This window comes from Hyaena hyaena, unplaced genomic scaffold (genome assembly GCF_003009895.1).
Source record: "Hyaena hyaena isolate Hyena2069 unplaced genomic scaffold, ASM300989v1 scaffold_615, whole genome shotgun sequence".
Classification (NCBI taxonomy): domain Eukaryota; kingdom Metazoa; phylum Chordata; class Mammalia; order Carnivora; family Hyaenidae; genus Hyaena; species Hyaena hyaena.
This window is the reverse complement of record NW_024081248.1, coordinates 679,356-699,498: the sequence shown is the minus strand read 5'-3', so window position 1 is coordinate 699,498 and position 20,143 is coordinate 679,356. Positions and strand designations below refer to the sequence as shown.

Below are 20,143 nucleotides of genomic sequence, written 5' to 3'. Positions count from 1 at the left end.
GTGGGGTGGGGGTGGGGCTGGGGAAGGTGGAGGCGGCTCCCATGCCTCCCCCACTCCCTTACTTCTTGAGGCTAATGGCCCCTTTATTAGATTAATCACTGACTTCAATTTTAACTACTTCCTCAACCTACTCCATGTAAATGACTAATTTCATGTTTACTATAAAGCATCTGGAAAGGATTTAGAAACAAATTTCTGCCCGGCAGATTTCAGTTACGTACCTTGATGGGCCGCTGGCAAATCCAGTGGATTCCTTGCAGGGCTGCCTTTCCACTCTGAAGCAGGCTAGGATAGCACACAAAATTGATCTTTATCAGCATCAGCAGTTTCTACTTTTCTTTCCTTTCCATTAATTTCTCACTGACTCGCCCTCTCCCTCCCCTCACTGGGGTCTGACCTTATTAGGAGTTCAGTCACATAAAGCACTTTTACCTTTTTTTATCATTGCGCTAGCTGTGAGGAAAGAAGGGAAAAAAAAAAAAAACCCAGAGGTGGAATATGTGGGCATCACCATGCTTCCACAAGAAGTCACAGACCTAGACGTGGAAAACAGTTTCTGACGCGTGAGTGAGAGGGAAAGCCAGCGGTGACCGGGTTCGTGGATTTAGCCCCTGGGCGCGGGAGGCTGCTTCTGGGCGCCCCCTGGCGGCGGGATCTGAAACCTCGGCGGCGCGTGTGCGTCTGCTCCGTGGAATCTAGCGCGAAGGACTGGGGCTCCGGCCTCCCACACGCGGCGTGGCAAATTGTGCCACTAGGTCCCGAGCCTCCCCTTCCACACCCGGCCGAGGATCAGGGCCTCGAGACAAATCCACAGATAGAAATTGGAGTAGCAACAACATCAACAACTTCCTGGGAGTTGGAGGAGGGGGTTAAGTCGCGCGGAAAGAGGGGGAAGAAACTACAAGGGGGAAATGTGCAGATGAAAAGAGCAGTGAAAAAAGAAAAAGGAGACAAGCAGACATGTTTCAACTCCAAGCTCCCATTTCCTCTTTCAAATGAACTGCCTCCCCACTGTGAACAGAATCAAGTATTTATGAAGGCATTTTTTGCATATTAATAGCTACACACGGAGCATTGCGAGTTCTGAAGTCCTAAAGGTATGATGCCCTTTTTTTTAATGCAGGTCCTTCAAACTCCTCACAGAATTTGGTATTCTCCTTCACATATATTTTCCTTTCTGCCTTGTGGCTCCTCCTCGGGCCTTTCATTTGATTAAGAGAAATGAGTTCCCGCATACCGTCAGCGACCAAGTACTGCTCTTACCTCGGTGGCTGACATCAATCGCGAGAGAAGCTTCTCCTCTTCCCCAGGGCCTCTCTGTGTAGAGGCTGCAGGTTGGGTGAGGTGACCAGCACCTAAAAAGAGTATTAAAATTGTAAATGAAAATTCCAGCAGGAAACGTTAACATTATCTATGCTGGAGGGACAGAAAAAGCAAAACTTTTTTTAAAGTTTTTTAAAAATGCGTTAACTCCAACAGCATTGCAATCTATACTTGATAAAGATGATATTAAATTTTTTTAATGTTTTATTTATTTCTGACACAGAGAGACAGCGTGAGCAGGGCAGGGTCACAGAGAGAGGGAGACACAGAATCCGAAACAGGCTCCAGGCTCTGAGCTGGCTGTCAGCACAGAGCCCGACGCGGGGCTTGAACCCAAGAGCCGTGAGATCATGACCTGAGCCGAAGTCGGAGGCTTAACCGACTGAGCCACCCACGCGCCCCAAGATTACATTAAATTTTAAAAAGAAAAATATTGCGAACCAGTTAAAAAAAACTAAGTAAAAGACATCAACAATTTATATCAAAAATAATAGCAATAGAAAACAAGTATGGAAAAATATTTATCCTGAGTGGCAACTTAAATGCAGATTGAGGGAAACCGGAGGTACCACTTTATATTTGAGAGGTAGGCCTCCTCTCACTTTTAAAAAAAATATTTTAAAGTTTATTTATTTATTTTGAGAGAGAGAGCAAAGAGAGACTCTCAAGCAGGCTCTGCGAAGCCTAACAGGGGGCTCGATTTCACCAAATGTGAGAGCATAACCTGAGCCAAAATCAAGAACCAGAAGCTCAACAGACTGAGCCACCGAGGGGTCCCAAAGTATTTTTTTAAGTTTATTTATTTATTTATTTTTAAGTAATCTCTATTCCCCAAAAGTGGGGCTCCAACTCAACTCCAAAGTCAGGATTCACATGCTCTTCCAACTGAGCCAGCCAGGTACTCCAACCTCCCACTTTTTTTTTTTTTTTAAATGATAAAACCCAGTACTATGTTTTGGTAAAACTGGTACACTTATATACTTCTGATGAGTTATAATTTGGTTCATCCAGTTGTAAAGCAAAATGGAAGGCAATATAACTTGTGAAGCATGATAAAATATTGCTACTCATTTTTTCAGCACTTCTGACTCCTAGGAATTTATCTTAAGGAAATAATTCAGCTGAAAAAAGTGAGTGAAGATGTCCACCGCAGGATTATCTGTAATAAGGAGAAATTGGAAACAGCCTAATAGTCCAACATCAGAGAAATGATTGTGCTAATCATGACATATCCCTTTCAGTGAAAGGTTTAATTCATTCATTAAAAAATGATACTTGTTCATACTAGAAACTGTGATTTAATACCACCAGTTTAACACAAGGTTTCTCAACTTCCACACCATCAACACTTTTTGGTCCAGATATTCTTTGTCATGGGGAGCTTTCCTATGCTTTGTAAGATGTTAAGCAGCATCCTTAGCCTTTACCCAGTAGATGCCAGTAGCACAGACCTTCAGTTACGAGAATAAAAAATGTGTTCAGACCTCACCAAAAGTCCCCTGTAAGGGAAAATCACCCCCAGTTGAGAGCTATGGATTCAACTTTAACTCTAACAGTGACAATGTAAAAAAATAGGAAATTTCCTGGAGAAATTATGTGCCTGCCTTTGGAAATGAGTAACAAAAGTGGGGAGTAAAGTCTCCTTTTCTGGATGGGGAAGTGCAGATAGCTAATTATCTTAGACATCAGTGCTAGGCCCAGTCTTACTTACCAGCCTCAAAAATACCTCCACAAAGGATACCTAGTGATATCTTCAATCTGCAAGGAAAAGACTTGCAAATAATGCTTGCAAAAAATTTCAGTCATGCTACTTTGAAATTAGGGCCATGTTGAGTTGATGTTTTTTCAGTTTCTTATTTTTTGTTAGTATTCATTTTTCTTTCAAAATTCTCCCTGTAAGAAAGAAAAATGAATCATGAGGAAAGCTGGTTTTATTCACGTCTGGCTTAAAATGATCTAGGAGTCATAATAAAAAACAAGTACACAGCAAGCTAAACAAGGGTCAATACCATAGTGTCATTATTTTTTAACTATTAATTATTAAGTTTTTACTAAATTGTTCGATAGGGCCACCAGAATTCTCCTTTTAAAGATCTCAACCCCTTTTCACTGTTTTACTCCACTGACTCTAGACTTCAGGGGACAATGAATTTACCTCTTTTTCTGAAAAGTTTGGATCTCAAACTATGAAACTATTTTGTCCACCCAGATCTATCTGTGTGAGCTTGGAGCAAGAAGGGCCCTCAGCCCAGTGGTTTATAGAGCTGTCAGGGCAGAGATGTTGTCAGTAAAGAGTATCAAAGTACAAGCTCAAACCTTAATTAGATTTCCCAAGAATCATTGCATCTCTTTGTTCAAAATAAGAAAGAAACTGCCTCACCAGTTTTCACATTGTCAATTTTCTCCTTTTGTTAAGGAAAGCAAACATCCATTCTTGCATGCTTTATCTTGGGTTTTGTTTTGTTGCTTTGTGGGGATTAGAACTTTGGTAGTGTCCTAAAAATCCTGTTAAACTAGAATTGGGTCCTTTTTTCTCATTTCTCAAAGCCTCTTCTATTTCAACCTATTTTATCTCTTAAGTTCAGGTTTCATGAGTTTACAAGAGTATGAATTCATATTTGATCTTAAGTGTCCTAAATTTACTTCTTGAGGATTTCAAGGAGTAGCCTGTAATTCTAGCACACTAGGATTTAGGTTGAATAAACCTATGTTTACCCCATCTGTTTCCTTGGTGGTTTCACAGATGGTGTTCATATCCCCTTTCAGCCTTCCTCTTGCAGGACAAAACACACACACACACACACACACACACACACACACACACACCTGTAGACACACTAAGTTTTCCTACAAAAGGGTACAAAGATAACCTTTTGTTTCAATATCCTTCTGAGCTATACTCTGCCTTCCATTGACTTTTGTGGCTATTATCTAAAGAACAAGCTACTAATCTCTAAAGACAGACCACCTACCCCACCCCCCACCTCCTGCCTTCTGCCTTATTCATCTTTGTATCCTTTGTGTTTACCACAGTTCTTGGCACATGGTATCTACCGGGAAAAAAAAATTGACAATCTTTAGTTGACAGTAAGTACCATGTTCTGGGTAGAAAAGCCATAATCCTCCAAATAGTATTTGAAGAATTGCATTTGTTTTATTTCCAGTGATGATCATATGGAAGCTCAGCTGACATTTCTGTAACAACTCACACAATCTCCAGACACTTCCTGCTGTTGGTTGGCGCAATTTGGTATTTCAGTCTCTGGGTCGTGTGCAGATTGAAGATGTCACCAGGCATCTCCTTCGTCGAGATCTTTTTGAGGCTGATAAGTAAGATTGAGCCTAGCACTGATATCTAAGAGAATTAGCTGTCTGTATCTCCATGTCCAGAGAAGTAGGCTTTACTCCCCACCTTTTGTTACTCATTTCCAAAAGCATGGTACAGAATTTTTCCAGGTTCCATGCTGGTCCCCTCTCCCTCTTCTTTCTCTCCTCTTGCCCTTTCTCCCTCTCTGGCTTTGTAAATAGTTTTGATTGTGAAGCTTGATTCCAAGGTGTTTTGAAGATCTAAGCAAACTTCAACTTCTGGTTCAGCCTCACCCACAGGATTATTCTGTCAGCTCAAAACTCTACTGACAATTTAAGGATAATTTACTGAGAGGGGTTTGCTTTTAATTGCAAAACCAAGGCTTTTATTATTTGAATTTTCACTATGACTGTCATTTATTCCAGGACATCTGTATTTATTAATCTATTGGCTGCTAGTTCCAACTAGACACATGTTATGTGCCTATTTGATTTTTTTCTTTTTCTTGTTATTATGGAAAATTTCAAACACATGCAAAAATAGAGGGAATAGTATAATGAACCTCCATTATATTATAAGAACCTCCAATATATATGTTATTATATTATTATATATATATATAATATATATCAACAGCTATCTCCCTATTATCTTGAGAGGGTCTTTTTAGATGGTAATTACAGCCAATGTTTTTGAGGTTTACTACGTGCAGAGTTTAGGATTATCTCCCTTAATCCTTACAACATCCCAATGAGGTAGGTATGGGTTTTATCCCCATTTTACAGATGAGGAAACAGATGTCACAACAGATAGAGTCTCATTCAACATGTGACCTGCACTTGTAAAGAAGCCTGCTGGTTTGGGAATCCCACAGAGCTGCATTTATATCCCTACTTCTTGCATCCTGGCTGTGTGGCTTCAAGCAGGTATTTAACCTCTCAGAGGCTCAATTTCCTCATCAGTAAAGGATAATAATATGTCGCTCATGGGGTCATGACAAGAATTAGATGAAACAACATATGGAAAGGGATTAGCAGTGTTTGTCACTAAGTAATCCCTATAAATTACAATAGTAATTTGTATTCCATTCCCCTGCTCTCTGCTTGAAAGCCGTTATAAAACAGAACTTGGACCTTTTATATATCTAAGGGATCAGAGGTGGAAAAAGAGAAGCTTGAAAAGCAGGAATAATTTAAAGGACTGTGGACCAGTCTATCTACCATTTTCCCCCTCCCCCATTCCACCCAGCCCCCAAGCCCAAATATCCCCCCAAACAAATATCCTCCATGCTGTCTGGATTTTGTTTCACTGCTTACAATTCAACCTATTAGAGATTCCTTTGGGTTTCCCATATCTCATTGTGAATTTTTGAAATTCTTTTCTGTCCTACACCCAAGGAAGCACAGCTGAAAGCCTGGGACAGAGGGGGAGCAAAAAATTTTGGAGCCAGGAACACTGTATCCAGCAGTGCTGCCCAGGAAAACTTAGAAGTCAGAGGACAGGAGGGCCCAAAGGAAAGGAAAGGGGGAGGAAAGAAAGGGAAAGGAGATCTTTGTTTCTCTTCTTCCGGCCCTCTGCCATTCCAGCACTACCAGGGCTAGTTCATCTTTTTAGTCCAGCTAAATTATGGATTAGATAAACTTCAGTGGGCCAGTGTGGAAATCAAAGCAACATGGGCATCATTTCTTTCTCTAGTGAAAATCAACTGATTTTAAATGACCTATTACAGTGGAATCAGTTTGCAAGTTGAAATCCCCTGCCTCTCAGTTGTCTGTCAGATTGGAAAAGTCACACCAGACCCAACATAACAAGGAAGACACAAAATTTGGGCTTAAAGTGTTGGGTTAGAAGGAGGTAGGGACTTGTTCAGATTTCCCACCCTGCATCCCACCACCTCCCATTTCTCAGTCGAAAATAGGATGTGTCATCTCTCAAAGGTGTCATCTGGATCAGGCACAGATCCAGCCTGAAGACAGCCAGACACCCCCTCACAGAAAAAGCTAGTTTCTACCTCCCCTGGGGCAAAAGAGATCACTACTTTGGCTTAAAATTTTTTTTCCTCCAGCTCCTGCTAAGCCAGATAAACAATGATTCTGTTGTGTCAACAAAGCACTTAATTAAACTGAAGACAATATCAATTAGAACTGATGGATAAGATTTACTTCCAGATAGTAGAAGCCCTGGAATTATGGTGTCCTGAGTTTCATTATTTAAATGCTCCCTGAGTGGAACAGTGAGGTTGTTTGGCCCCATTTTCAGGTAGGGCAACTGAGGCACAGAAAGCTTAATGAAATGGCAAAAGTCACTAAATGAGTCTCTCACAAAAGCTAAGACTGGAGATTGCAGTGTTTCTCTTCCTAATCTAAGTTTGCTAGCTATCGGGCTAATTTGCTAAACACTCATGAGGATGCCAAATCCTTTCATAGAACTGAGGCATAAAAAAGTGGATGGAGACCAAAATTTTGACAGGAGGGGAAATAAGAAGCCTCTTCTCTGGTTTCCAAACAAACTGTCTCTCTACCATGCCTCCTTGCAGAGTCCTCCTAAAACTGTCCACTCAACCCATCTCACCAGCACCAAAAATTGCCTTTAGCATATAAAAAGGCTAAGATGTCAGGTGGCCAAAATGAACAAGATGAACCCAGGTGACAGGCACAGGGACCGCTGGGCAGACTTGTGGTGAGTGGAAACACACCATGGCTTGGGGTCCTTTCTCCTCAGAAAAAGCCTATGCAGGAAGACCAGGTTATTGAATCGAGATCCTGGTGTTCCATTGGGCCTCCTAAAGACTAGAGGTCTTCTGTTCCTCCAGGCCAGGGAAACCTAGATAGAGACAAGCTCTCAGAGGAGGACCTAGGGCTGGCTGGCGTGGCCGACCTTGCACAGGCAGGGTCTCCTGCCAGTTACCATGAGCTAATTGTGTATACAAAGTTCCTGACTACTGAGTTCCCTCCCCAGGCAGCCCAGTCATATGGAGCCCTATAGAACTCCATTCCTTTCTTAGCCCCCACTCTGTCCCCATTCCTACTGCACACTCTTAGTTCCACAGTCTTCCATGGGCAGGAAAGAACAGGGGCTGAGAAGGCCAAGTGCTGGGAAACTGGCCAGACCTTTTAGCCCATAGCTCTGTGAGCAAGAATGACCCTTTCCAGGATTTGGCCCCCACCCACCCAACAGGGAGCATGGTGAGGGGGAGGTTCAGAATCCTAGTCCTCCTCACCCCTCCCTACCCCCAGTGACTGAATCTCTCAGATCTATTCATCCCTGCTGGGATTCAGAGTCCCCCAACCCCCAGGAAAGTGGAAGGACAGACTATCAGCCAAGGAGGGGGGCCTGGTGGTCCAAAGGAGAGACTGACTCTTTTCCTTTTGTTTGCTCACAGGAGGGGACAAATGCCCTGTGTGCACAGAGGTTTGATGTGACAACTTGATAGACCACATAAGGGTTTCAGCAAAGGCCTCCCGACCCTGCTCTCCATGCATTAAGATAATGATGGGGTGTGTGCCCCAGTGCATTTCAGATCTTGGCTACAAAGGCCCTCCTTCCTTCTGTTTTCTTCCTCCAGCTCAGCTTGCCCACAGGTTCCCAGAGACTCTTGGCAGCTTTCTCTCAGGCAGAATGAAGTTGTGAGCTGTGTGGGAGGCAGTTAGACAGCGAAGAGTGTTGCAGCCTTCTTAATGAGGGACAATAATTCCTCTTGGAGCCATTAAGCCACAGCTACAGATAGGGGGAACCCCAATTAGAAAGGAGTGGGAGAAGTAAAGAGGGGGGTCTGAGAGATGCCTGCAGGACAGATCTGTGTCTTGGGGGCTCTATGGGCCCCATGGGTAGAGATATAGCTGATTGGGTTTAGAATCTGCTTTCCTTCTTAAGGTCAGTCGTTCCAGTGACTATAGAGCCAGCCCACGGTGGTGACCCTTCAAAATACACACATTGAAAGGAGGAGGCAAAATTACCAGAGAGAAGGGTCTTTCTTTAAGTTTGTGGCTCAGAGATTATAAGAGTAAGAAAGGAAATGATATTTATTTAATGGACATCCTCTGTAAGTTTTGCTACATTAAGTATATGTGCATATGGATATTTGTATTGCAGCTGATAGCTCTCTTGTTCTGGCCTTCAACTGAATCACATTATGTTTACAGCAAGATAATAATCCTGGATTTTCCATGGCTCACTCTGTCAGAGTGTAAGATTAGGTCTTGAATTCATTAACAGCCATCTCCTTTTAAATGTCAGATAACTTTTTAAATGCCAAGTACTTACGCAACACCCTCTGTGCAATTCAAATCGGCTTTACCAAATTAACTTATTAATCTTTATTGTTTCATTTACTGAAGAGAAAGGCTTCCAGGTGTTTTTAGCATAACATGAAAATATTAAGGTAGTTACAATACAATACAGGTGGGTTTTGATTTTCTGCTCAACATTGACCCTTCTACCAGTTTTGTAATCATTCCCAGTAAAGCATCCACATAAAAGAAGCATAAAAGCTTCAGGCGTCTCTCCTTTCTTCTAATTCTCCCATTTTCCTTCCCTTTTTCTTCCCCCTTCCACATCTTCAGATACCCTGACTCCTGTTTACTATTTATTCTGCTGTCTTTGCTCTCAAAATAGCCCAAGAGCTGCAAGTGTCAGTTATGATGGTTCTCCCACCCAGAAAACAGAAGGGCATCTTGCAGGATCAGGGAGGGAGCTCAAAAGGCTGCTTAGAACAGGCCTAGAAATCAGGAATTCCACTGTTCTTTCAGAGAACTCCTGCCTGGTTTTACCTCTGAATAATCAGATACAGGCTACACTGACTGCTAAAGATAGATCCTTCCAGAGTTGACTCCTTGTCACCCAGTTTTCTGCTCAAGTCACCCTGGAAAGGTCTTCTCTTATCACCCAAAGGCAAGTCCCACCCCTCCCCATCAACTTCCCTCTTATCCCATTTCATTATCTTCATAGATTTATCTAAAATCATCCAGCCCAGGGCACCTGGGTGGCTCAATTGGTTGAGTGTCCAACTTCAGGTCAGGTTATGATTTTGTGGTTCATGAGTTCAAGCCCCATATCAGACTCACTGCTGTCAGTGCAGATCCCGCTTTGGATCCTTTTTCCCCCCCCCCCTCCCTCTCCCTCTCATCTACCTCTCTCTTTCTCTTAAAAATAAAAAAATTAAAAATAATTAAAAACAATAAATTAATTAAAATCAATCCAGCTTTTTTATGTTTGTTTGCCTGACACATACAATATCACCCAATATCAGTTTCGTGAATAAATGAAAAACCATTCCAACACATGGCTTCGTTGCCTAGTTTTAACTTTCTGACTTCTCTTCTCGCCACCTCCCACAATCCTGTTTATATATTCAATCTTTTCTTTCCTCACATCTCCCAAACCCCCTTTCACTATCATTTATTTGTTAGAACAGTTGAATGTAATAAGCAAAAACAGTTCTTCACATTACAGTGACTAGAGAGCCTTCACTGAAGACATTCCATCAAGCTAGAATTCATGGTCCCTAAAGTTAAAGAGATGAGCCATACAGTTGGGAAAATTGTTTTATCAAAAAATTTATAGGTCAGCTAATTTAGAGGGACTTTTCTCAAAGCCTCTCAAATCCCCACTCTTCAATCCGAGCCCTACATAAGGAATTAAAGTGTCTGACTGTTGATTTCGGCTCAGATCATAATCTCCTGATCTCACGGTTTGTGAGACAGCCCTGCGTCAAGCTCTGTACTGACAGCATGGAGCCTGCTTGGGATTCTCTCTTTCCCTCTCTCTCTGCCCCTCCCCAGCTTGCATGCATGCACGTGCTCACGCTCTTTCTCTCAAGATAGATAGATGATTGATAGATGATTGATAGATAGATAGATAGATAGATAGATAGATAGATATTTAGAAAAAAGACTTACAGGTCAGATGATTTGCAGGGACTTTTTTTTTATTTCGTTTATGTTTATTTTCGAGAGACAGATAGAGCCTGAACGGGGGAGGGGCAGAGAGGGAGACAGAATCTGAAGCAAGCTCCCAGCTCTGAACTGTCAGCACAGAGCCCAACAGGGGGCTCAAACTCATGAATCCTGAATTCATGACCTAAGCTGAAGTCAGATGCTCAACTGATTAAGCCACCCACATGCCTCTTGGAGGGACTTCTCAAAGACTCTCAACTCCCCATTCTTCAACCTGAGCCCCCCATAAGGAGCTAAAGTAATTCTAACCATTGGAACTGGCTGTGACTATGCTTTTGTCTTCTGGGCTAACACAAAACCTTCTCTGGAAGATAATGGAGAACTTTCCCTCAAATCAATATTGTCTGATTTTTATTATTCCACCCAGTGATTCATGCATGATTTTGGAAGCTAGAAAGCTTCAAATTTTTTGTCTGATTCTAGCTCGGACCAAATGTTTTCATTTGATCTAGAAACAGGGAGGGGCTGTCTCACTCCAAGAAGCTAATCAGATATATGACTGAGATGACAAAAAATTGGATATGTAATTGTCCAAGAAAGTCTTTATCTCTAGCTACATTTCAAAACAAAGGAAATGGGTGGGGGCGTGCATCAAAATGATGGTTGCCTATGGGCCCAACAGTTAATTCATCATTAATGCTTTAAAGTAATATAAATGATATAGGAGGGGGAGTTTATAATGGCCCAGAGAGACAGACATCTGAAATTTAGTCTCCTAGAAAATATGGAAATGATCAAATCCACACCCAGGGTGATCTCATGGCATACTAGTGACCCCAGCAAATCAGCCCTAAAAAATAACAAATAACTTTCTTCTTTGGAAACGAGAAGCCAATGCTATGCAGAGGAGAGGCCTCTGGAGGTCAGCACATACTTCCTGTAATGTCGTCATCACTGGCTCTCCCCATTGTAATTGAATTGGGCTGTAACATGTAGCTTGCCCCCAGTGTGATTGTTCCTCTTTTGTTCAGCAAATGTGTATCAAGTATCTATTTGTTTCCATGCCCTGTGCCAGGCACTGCTGTTACCTGGAAACAGCACAGTCGTGGTTCTTGCCCTCATGGAGTTTGTAATCAAGTGAGGAGATGAGTTGGCTGCACAGAATAAGCTTCATTGTAGGCAATGAGGAAAGTGCTCGGTGCTCTGGGATGTCACAGAAAGCATATGGGACGAGTGAGCCAGACCTGAAGGATGAGGAGAAACCAGAAGGGAGGAATACATTCCCAGGAGAGGGAAGGGCAGTCTCACAGTCTCCAGGAACAGACCTTGGAAAGGTCAGTGATGATGGTAGCTCTTTGCACTTGCTATTCCCACAGTGAGGTAAACAGTTCCTGCAGAGAGCCCCACAGAACCTTCCCTGGCCTTCTTCAGAGCTTTGCTCAAAAATCACTTTCTTATGGGGCCTTCCTGCTTAAAATTGCAGGCTACTCCTTACTCCCCTCTCTGCTTTATTTTTCTCCAGGTCACAAGTCACTGGCAGACATAACTTATGTTCCACTTGCTTGTTATCTCTTCCCTCTCAGTGAAATGTATGTGCAGTTTTCATGGGGCTGGAGACTTGTCTGCTTCTTGCACTATCGGATCTGCTCTACTGGGCATAGAAAAGACACTCAATAAATATTTCTTGAATGACTGAATAAGGCAGGAGAGATAGTCCAGGGCCAGGCAAGAAGGGTCTTATAAGCTTTTTAAGTGGGTTGACCTTCAGGCTGAGGGCAAGGGCCTTTGATTGTTTTAATCGGAGTGGTATGGTCCGCTTGGCATCCTGGAAAGATCACCCAGGTTGTAGTATGGAATATGGGCTGGAAAGCTACTTCAGATCAAACTTTGTTGTGTTCTGAATCATACTTCATTTGCCTGTTGTAACACCATTCTCCTGTGGTGACAGGAGAGAGAGCATGGTCCAAGAGATTGGAGAGGCCCTAGGGCCTCCAGACTCCTGTATTAGCCCGTTCTTCCTTCCCTCTTGCTAGATTCATCCAAATCACTCCTCCTAACACATCAAATATATTTTAAGCTTGCAAATAAACTAGAATCTTGCTGCAACTTTATCTGCAAGGTAGATTTGATAACCACTGTGGAAGCCATATGGAGTCTGGGGCACATAGTGATTACCAGCTGTATAGCTTTGGGCAAGTTACATTAAGTAACTCTCAGAACCTGCAGTTCCTCATCTGTGAAATGGGAATACCAAGAACTGCCTCACAGTTGTGAGACTTCAATAAATGATTACAATCCTGAAACACAGGAAGGCCCTTTTTTCCACTTTCCTATTACACTGACCTCAGGTATGAATTAATAACCAGTCTTGGATTATCCTCTATATATACGGATCCCCTGTGTCTTCAATGATAAAAATAGGTGTTATGACTAGTGTTCCAACGATGAAAAATTACTTTCTATAAATATTTGGGGATTTAGACTAGCTCTTGTCGCACTGTATATCATTCCTATGAAAGTTGGGCTTTCTGCTTCTCTTCACAGGGAGCCCAGCAGTCCTTGGAGGCAGCAGCTCAGAAGACAGGAGAGCCTCAAAGTTGTATAAATAAAGGGCTGATATGTTCAAACAGAAAAGAATTTTACACGCGCAAGCTGCACATCGACATGACGCCGTTCCTGAAGGTGATCTCACACTGAGAAGACGAGGAGTTTTATAGACACATACACAGGCATCCCAGTTAATACATTTCTGCATGGTACAAAAACAGCTTCAGAAGTCTCTCAGAGTTCATGCTTTATCAGAAGGGACAGAAAATAGGCAGTTTGTAGCAGATGAAGGAAGAACAAATTAGGACGGTAATCACAGCTAGCCATCGGGGACAAATCAGTCAGGTGTCTGGTTTGAGTGGTGGGGGACAAAGAAAAGAGATGAGAAAGGATAACCTTGAACTACCTCATAAAACAAACAAATATAATTTATTTTATCTTGACAGTAGCTAAAATAATTGTTACTGTTTTATCACTGTAACTGAGTAGAACTGGTATTCTGACTGGAAGAGAAGACTTATTCTTGGTAACTATTTACAAGTCAACTGCATATCCTCTTTGGATGTCTGACCTTATTTTCTGTTCTCTGAGAATTCATTATTCTCTTAAGCTCACCTTCATGTCTAGTTAAAGGTACTGAGAGTTTCTATGGTGGTGATGTCATTTGTCCACCTTTGCAATACTCTGTCTTGCCCAGCATCTAACACAGTGCCTGGCACCTGGAAGGTGCTCCCTAGATGCTCCATAAATCGACTGCCTTCTTATCCAGCAGACTTAGGGTTCCCTTCTTAACCATTCTTTGCCCCCTTTAGAGCTAAATGAACCGGAAATAACTGATCAGGGAGTAAAAGAAACTCATCAGGAACCAAGCAAGGCTTGGCTTAAAAGGATCTCAGATCCTTTGTACTACCCTAGAGAACAGCATCCCAGGCCCTTGATAAGAAATGACTAGGAAAGTGGCACCTGGGAGGCTCAGTCGGTTAGGCGGCTGACTTCATCTCAGGTCATGATCTCGCAGTCCATGGGTTCGAGCCCCACGAAGGGCTCTGTGCTGACAGCTCAGAGCCTGAAGCCTGTTTCAGATTCTGTGTCTCCCTCTCTCCCTCTGCCCCTCCCCAGCTCGTGCTCTGTCTCTCTCTGTCTCAAAAGTAAGTAAACACTTTTAAAAAAGTGACTAGGAAAGACAGAAACAGAGGAGAGGAAACCGAATACATGCAGGTTCATGATGCCGGCGCTATTCAATGCTATAGACTGTCAGAGACTTCAGAGTTCATGAGTGTTACTCTTGTAACTTCAGTTAATCCAGAGTTCTCAGATTACATCTTCTCTGGGCTACTCCTATCCCATCCAGAGCTGACAATGTGAGGCTTTGGTGAAAAGTCATGTATTTGCCCCAAATCTATCTCACTCCATGGCCGGGCTCCGCTTTCCTCTATTTTCCTGTTAATTAGGCTCTTTCCCCATTTAATAAGATGGCTATTGACTTCTCTTTCTAGATCATTCTGGAACTGAGTCTTATTGGCCCAAGTTGGGTCACATGCCCATCCCCAAATGAATCACTGTGGCCAGAAAATTGGAATACACTAATTGACTCAGCCTGAGGCCACAAGGATGAAAAGTGAGAAAAGAAGGAATGTTTCAAAAAGGAAAATAAGGTCCTTATAACCAGAATAAGAGAGAATTATTCTGGGCAGGAAAAAAAAATTGCTACAAGTGTTCAAAATAATTACTTTGATTCATTACTTATTATATTAGCTTCTAGAGCCACCAAAGTACCACAGACTGGGTGGCTTAAACAATAGAATTTATTTTCTCACAGTTCTGGAAGCCAAAAGTCTGAGATCTAGGTGTTAGCAGGATTGGTTTCTTCTGAGGCCTTTCTCATTGGTTTGTAGATGGTCATCTTCTCCCTGTGTCCTCATATGGCCCTCCCTCTGTGTGTGTGTGTGTGTGTGTGTGTGTGTGTGTGTCCTAATCACCTCTTCTTCTGAGGAGACTAGTAATATTGCATTAGATCCCACCCCAATGATGAGCCCATCTCATTTTACGTTTTTAAAAAAAATTTTTTTTAATGTTTATTTTTAAGAGAGAGAGACAGAGTGTGAGCAGGGGACAAACAGAGAGAGAGGGAGACACAGAATCAGAAGCAGGCTCTAGGCTCTAAGCTATCAACATGGAGCCCAACATAGGGATCCAACCCACAAACCGTGAGATCATGACCTGAGCCAAAGTCAGATGCTTAACCTACTGAGCTCCCAGACGTCCCTGTTTTTAAAAACCGTATCTCCAAATGCAATCACATTCTGAGGTACTGATGGTGGACTTTAATATATGAATTTTAGAGGAACACAATAGAGCCCAAAACACACTAATGAAACTATTCTTTTTTTCCTTAGCATCAGTTTAGTTCTTCCCTTCGCCCTAAAGAATTCTTGATAGACACTTCCCAGGATGAGGTATCATCAGTATCATTACTATTCATTCCATCTATAGTGAGCGTCTACTTCTACTCTGTGTCTGACCCTTTCTAGGCATTTGGAATACATCAGCAAACAAAATAGATGGAGATCCTGCCCCAGGCAACATGTATAGTATGTTCAAAGGTGATAATTACTATGGAAATGAGATAAGTATATTTAGGGAACATCTAGGAACTGCAGAATTCATAGTATAGATTTACAATAATTGTTTTGCATATTTAACATCCATAGTGCTTTTGTGGTACACTTTTTGTTCAGTAATGTTGGTACCATGTTACAGAGGAAAAGGCATTGTCATCCCTAAGGTCCACTTTCTGGTCCACCCTTTTCAAGACTGACAGAAATTGTAACTCAGCCTGCTTCTACAGGGGACTTACAGTGCACACAGTAGGCTTTCTGACTCCCAAACTGTCCTTGCCCAAAAGATCACACCCTTTCTTGCAAATGTTCAGTGTTAAAACTCTCCTTAGGTAGACTTCCCCTTCTTGACATGGTAACTCCTAGATTCTTAGGGGTTGCCTTGTAGAAAAGGACAAATCTCAGGGCTTATATAGGAAAGGATGGTGAATTCAAACAGAGGAAGTTCTGTCCTCAGCATCTCAAGCTTTATAGAAACCAATTCATTCTGTACATGTCATTTGTGCATTCCCAGCCTATCCACAGGACATTTCATTCATTTTTCTGGTGCATGTAGGAAGCATTGCACATTTCAAGGGATAAGGGTAAGATATAAAAATATTGAGGCTGAAAAGGGGAATGGAAAGAGATGCAAACAATCATAGTTGCTAACATTATTGAGCACTTACTCTGTGCCAGACTCTGTTTTAAAGTTTTACATGCAAGAACTCATTTAATTCACAAAAGGAACCTAGGAAATAGGTAACATTATCCCATTTTACAGGTGAGAAAACTAAGGCATTGAGAGGTTAAATAACTTCCCAAATGTCATACAGTTGATAAATGACAGGAACAAGATAAAGGCAGCCCAGCTCCAGAGCTCATGTTTTCACCCATGTTTTCAACCATAAAGCCTCACAGCAGATGCCAAATGAGTGACCTTGTAATACTTCTGTGACTGTGCTTCCTTTTTAGTAAAATGGAAATCGTAATACTGGGACCTCCATACCTGCCTCTCAACAGTGAGGCAAGAATTACATGAAATAATAATTTTGAAAGAATTGTCTCACCTTCAAAAAATTCAGCTCATAGAAAGGAACATTCATTAACTCCTGCTTAGGACCAGGGCCCTCACATATTGGAAATTTATTTAATTTTCCCACTCCTTTCCTGGCGAGTGTGTAGATCCCTGCTGTACAGATGAGGAACTTGGGGACTGGTAAAATGAAACAGTGACCAGTGACACGGCTGCCAGCAGAGGGAACTGAGATTCAAAGCCACAAAATCCACAATACCTGATGTTGATGAGGTCTATCTATTACGTTCCTATGAAGAATTTTAATTGTACATCTTTGCTTTGGCTTCAGAACCTTAGGAGAGGAACAGAGATTTAATAATATATTTTAATCTTAATAACACAAGATATCTTATGATTTTCATAAATTGTTTTTCTTTATTAATGAAAATGTGTGAGGTCTTTTTTTCTTCTTTAAATGTTTATTAGTTTTTGAGAGAGAGAGAAAGACAGAGACAGGATGTGAGTGAGGGAGGAGTAGAGAGAGAGAGACACAGAATCTGAAGCAGGCTCCAGGCCCTGAGCTGTCAGCACAGAGCTTGACATGGGCCTAAAACCCATGAGATGTAACCCTAGCTGAATTAGGAACATTTAACTAACTGAGCCACCCAGGCGCCCCTGTGTGGGATCTTTTTAATGCACAAGAAACATTGTACTACCTTGAAGTAGAAACTCATAAATGAGATATTAATTTTCTTCCATTATTAAGGAGGTATTGAAATTAGTCACTTATATGTATATATTGTGGTATGTTACACAGACTTTCCAAATGTATTTTCCTAAATAAGCCTTTTAAGAACTCTGTATGTATTTATTATTACTCCATTTCAAAGATGGAGAGAGTGAGGTTCTATAATAGGTCATACAGCTGGCTCCTGGCCCACTGGAGCCCCACTTCTGACTCCTGTATCCCATGTTCCTCCATTCCCCTGGCAGCTCCTCATGAAAGCCTGCTGTGAGCCTAGAAGTACCATGCTCACATGGGGTACTGTGGATGAGGGTAGTAGGCAAGACCAAAGGAAGATTTTCCAAGGAGAGATGAGAACTATAGGTCACCTGGCCAAGCCCCTGTCAGTCAAAGCAACTGAGGCTCAGGGTTTAAGTAACTTGCATGATCTGAAAGGCATGATGTGTAGGAGTCAGGGCTCCCAGGGCAGGCAGTCTGACTCCTGTACCCCAGCCACTCAGGCAGCTGTGTCTCATGTCTGGTTTTGGTGCTGCAGTTCGTGTTTACAAAGTGTTTGTTACTATCCCCACCCACCCACAGCCCTATAATATCCTACTGCTGCCAGTGCTCTTTCTAAATACAGCTCAGTCATATCACTGGTTTGTTTGAAATCTCTTACCATGTCCGCATTGGCCTTCCGATTAAACCCTGGCATCAAAGATGTATTTCTTTTATAAATAGAAAAAATATAAAACCTCAATTTATTTTTAACTCCATGCTGCAACCTGCAAGATCTGGCCCCTATCTAATTCACACTGTCCATGCACTGCAGTCCCCAAAGCTGCCCCCCACCCAGCACATGGTGCTTCCTCTGCCAGGAACTGCCCTACCTCCCCTTCTCTGCAAGACTTAGCACCACGTCCCCTGGTAAACAAACCTTCCCCAGACTAATTTAGCTTCACCTTCCGTGAGGTCCTGCAGAAAACTGTCATAATCTGTCACAACATTTATCACACAGCATTGCAATGCTGAGGTTTTATGTCATTTCTCCACAAGCCAGCAAGCTGCTTGCAAATAGATCTTTCATCCTGGTGTCCCCAATGCCTAGCACATGACCTGGCACACAACAGACACTGAATAAATGTTCATGGGCTGAAGCAACAGATGAAGAGCAAATGACTTGGTTAGAATAACTGAGCTAGGATTGAATTTTCAGTCCTTCAGCTTGTTTGGCTCATTCGCCAAGTGATATTACCTATGTTTCAGTCATTCAGTTTAGTCATTGCATTTGTAATTCATATTAAAAATGACAGATTGTGGGGTGCCTGGATGGCTCAGTCCATTAAGACCCCAACTCTTCGAGCTGAAGTCATGATCTCACGGCTCCTGAGATGGAGCCCCACGTCGGGCTTTAGTTTGTCAGTGTGGAAGTCTCCACACTTGGGATTCTCTCTTTCCCTCTCTCTCTGCCACTCCCCCCACCCCATGCTCTCTCTTTCTCAAAGTAAATAAACTTTTAAAAAATAATGACAGGGGTACCTGGGTGCCTCAGTCAATGTTCAGCTTCAGCTCAGGTCATGATCTCATGGTTCATGAGTTCAAGGCCCACATTGGGCTGGCCCTTGTCATCACAGAACCCACTTCAGATCCTCTGTCCTCATCTCTCTCTGCCCCTCTCCCACTCACACACTCTCTCTCAAAAATGAATAAACATTTAGGGAAAAAATGACAGATTGCATTTTGTTTAGTTCTAGGTGTTGTGTGTGCATTTTTTTAAGTGGGCTTCACACCCAACATGGGGGCTGAAACTCACGACCTGGGATCAAGTCCTGAGTTGGGATCAAGTCGGGTGCTTAACCAACGGAGCTTCCCAGGCATTCCTATAAAGAGATGATTTTTAACAGTTGGGTAGTATTCCATTGTGTGAATTACCATAATTTATTTGACTAGTCCTCAGTTGGTAGGATTTTTAGGTGGTTTCAAATCTGTTTCAGTGAATAACCTTAGGTGTAAGTCATTTCTCATGCATGTTCAAATATCTAAAACACGATAGGGTTGGGGTTTTTTATAGTTTTCTAGCAACAGACTTTCAAATTAAGACTACTTCTTTATCTAACAGGGATATACCAGAAGGTTCTTTCAAAGTCTCTGACTCTCTCTGCCTACATCTCCCCATCTGTGAAATGAGAATATTTTTTGCCCCTGAAGGCTCATAGCTACATGTTAAGACTAAAGGTTTATCCTTCTTGCCTTTGAAATTCTTCCAAAGGAGCAAGCTTGTTTCTCCCTTTTAATCCAGTTTCCTGTTAAATTAATAGGACATGTAAACAGGAATTTGTCTTTCAGTTTATCTCTTTTCTACTCTTATAACTTAGCAGTTTATGACTGAGGTGGATTTTCCTGCTGTACTTTTTCAAAAATCTTTCCATTTGTTTAGGGATGAATTTTTTTTTTTTTTTTTTTTTACTGCACCAAGGCCAAATCCTCTTTGTCTTCAAAATGAGAAATGCAAAAGAAAGAAAATTACTGTGCTCGTTTCAGCAGCACATATACTAAAATTGGAGCAATCCAGAGAAGATTAGTGTGGTCCCTGCATGAGAATGATATGCAAATTCCTGAGTGTTCCATATTTTCTTGTATACCTGAAACTAATATAACACTGTATGTTGACTAACTGGAATTAAAATAAAAACTTAAAGGAGAGCCTGGCTGGCTCAGCTGGAAGATCATGAT

At 42.0% G+C, this 20,143-nt stretch overlaps 1 protein-coding gene and 1 non-coding gene across 2 annotated transcripts in view; both read left to right on the top strand.

The window, feature by feature from the left end:
- Positions 1 to 20,143, top strand: part of KIAA2012 (KIAA2012 ortholog) — a 109,294-nt gene that overhangs the window by 56,268 nt on the left and 32,883 nt on the right. The window contains exon 14 of the mRNA XM_039257403.1: positions 13,069 to 13,206. Coding sequence (XP_039113334.1) covers positions 13,069 to 13,206 — 138 coding nt within the window. The remainder of the gene's footprint in view (positions 1 to 13,068; positions 13,207 to 20,143) is intronic.
- Positions 19,939 to 20,045, top strand: LOC120248945. The gene has a single exon (XR_005532717.1). It is a non-coding gene; the product is annotated as a U6 spliceosomal RNA (small nuclear RNA).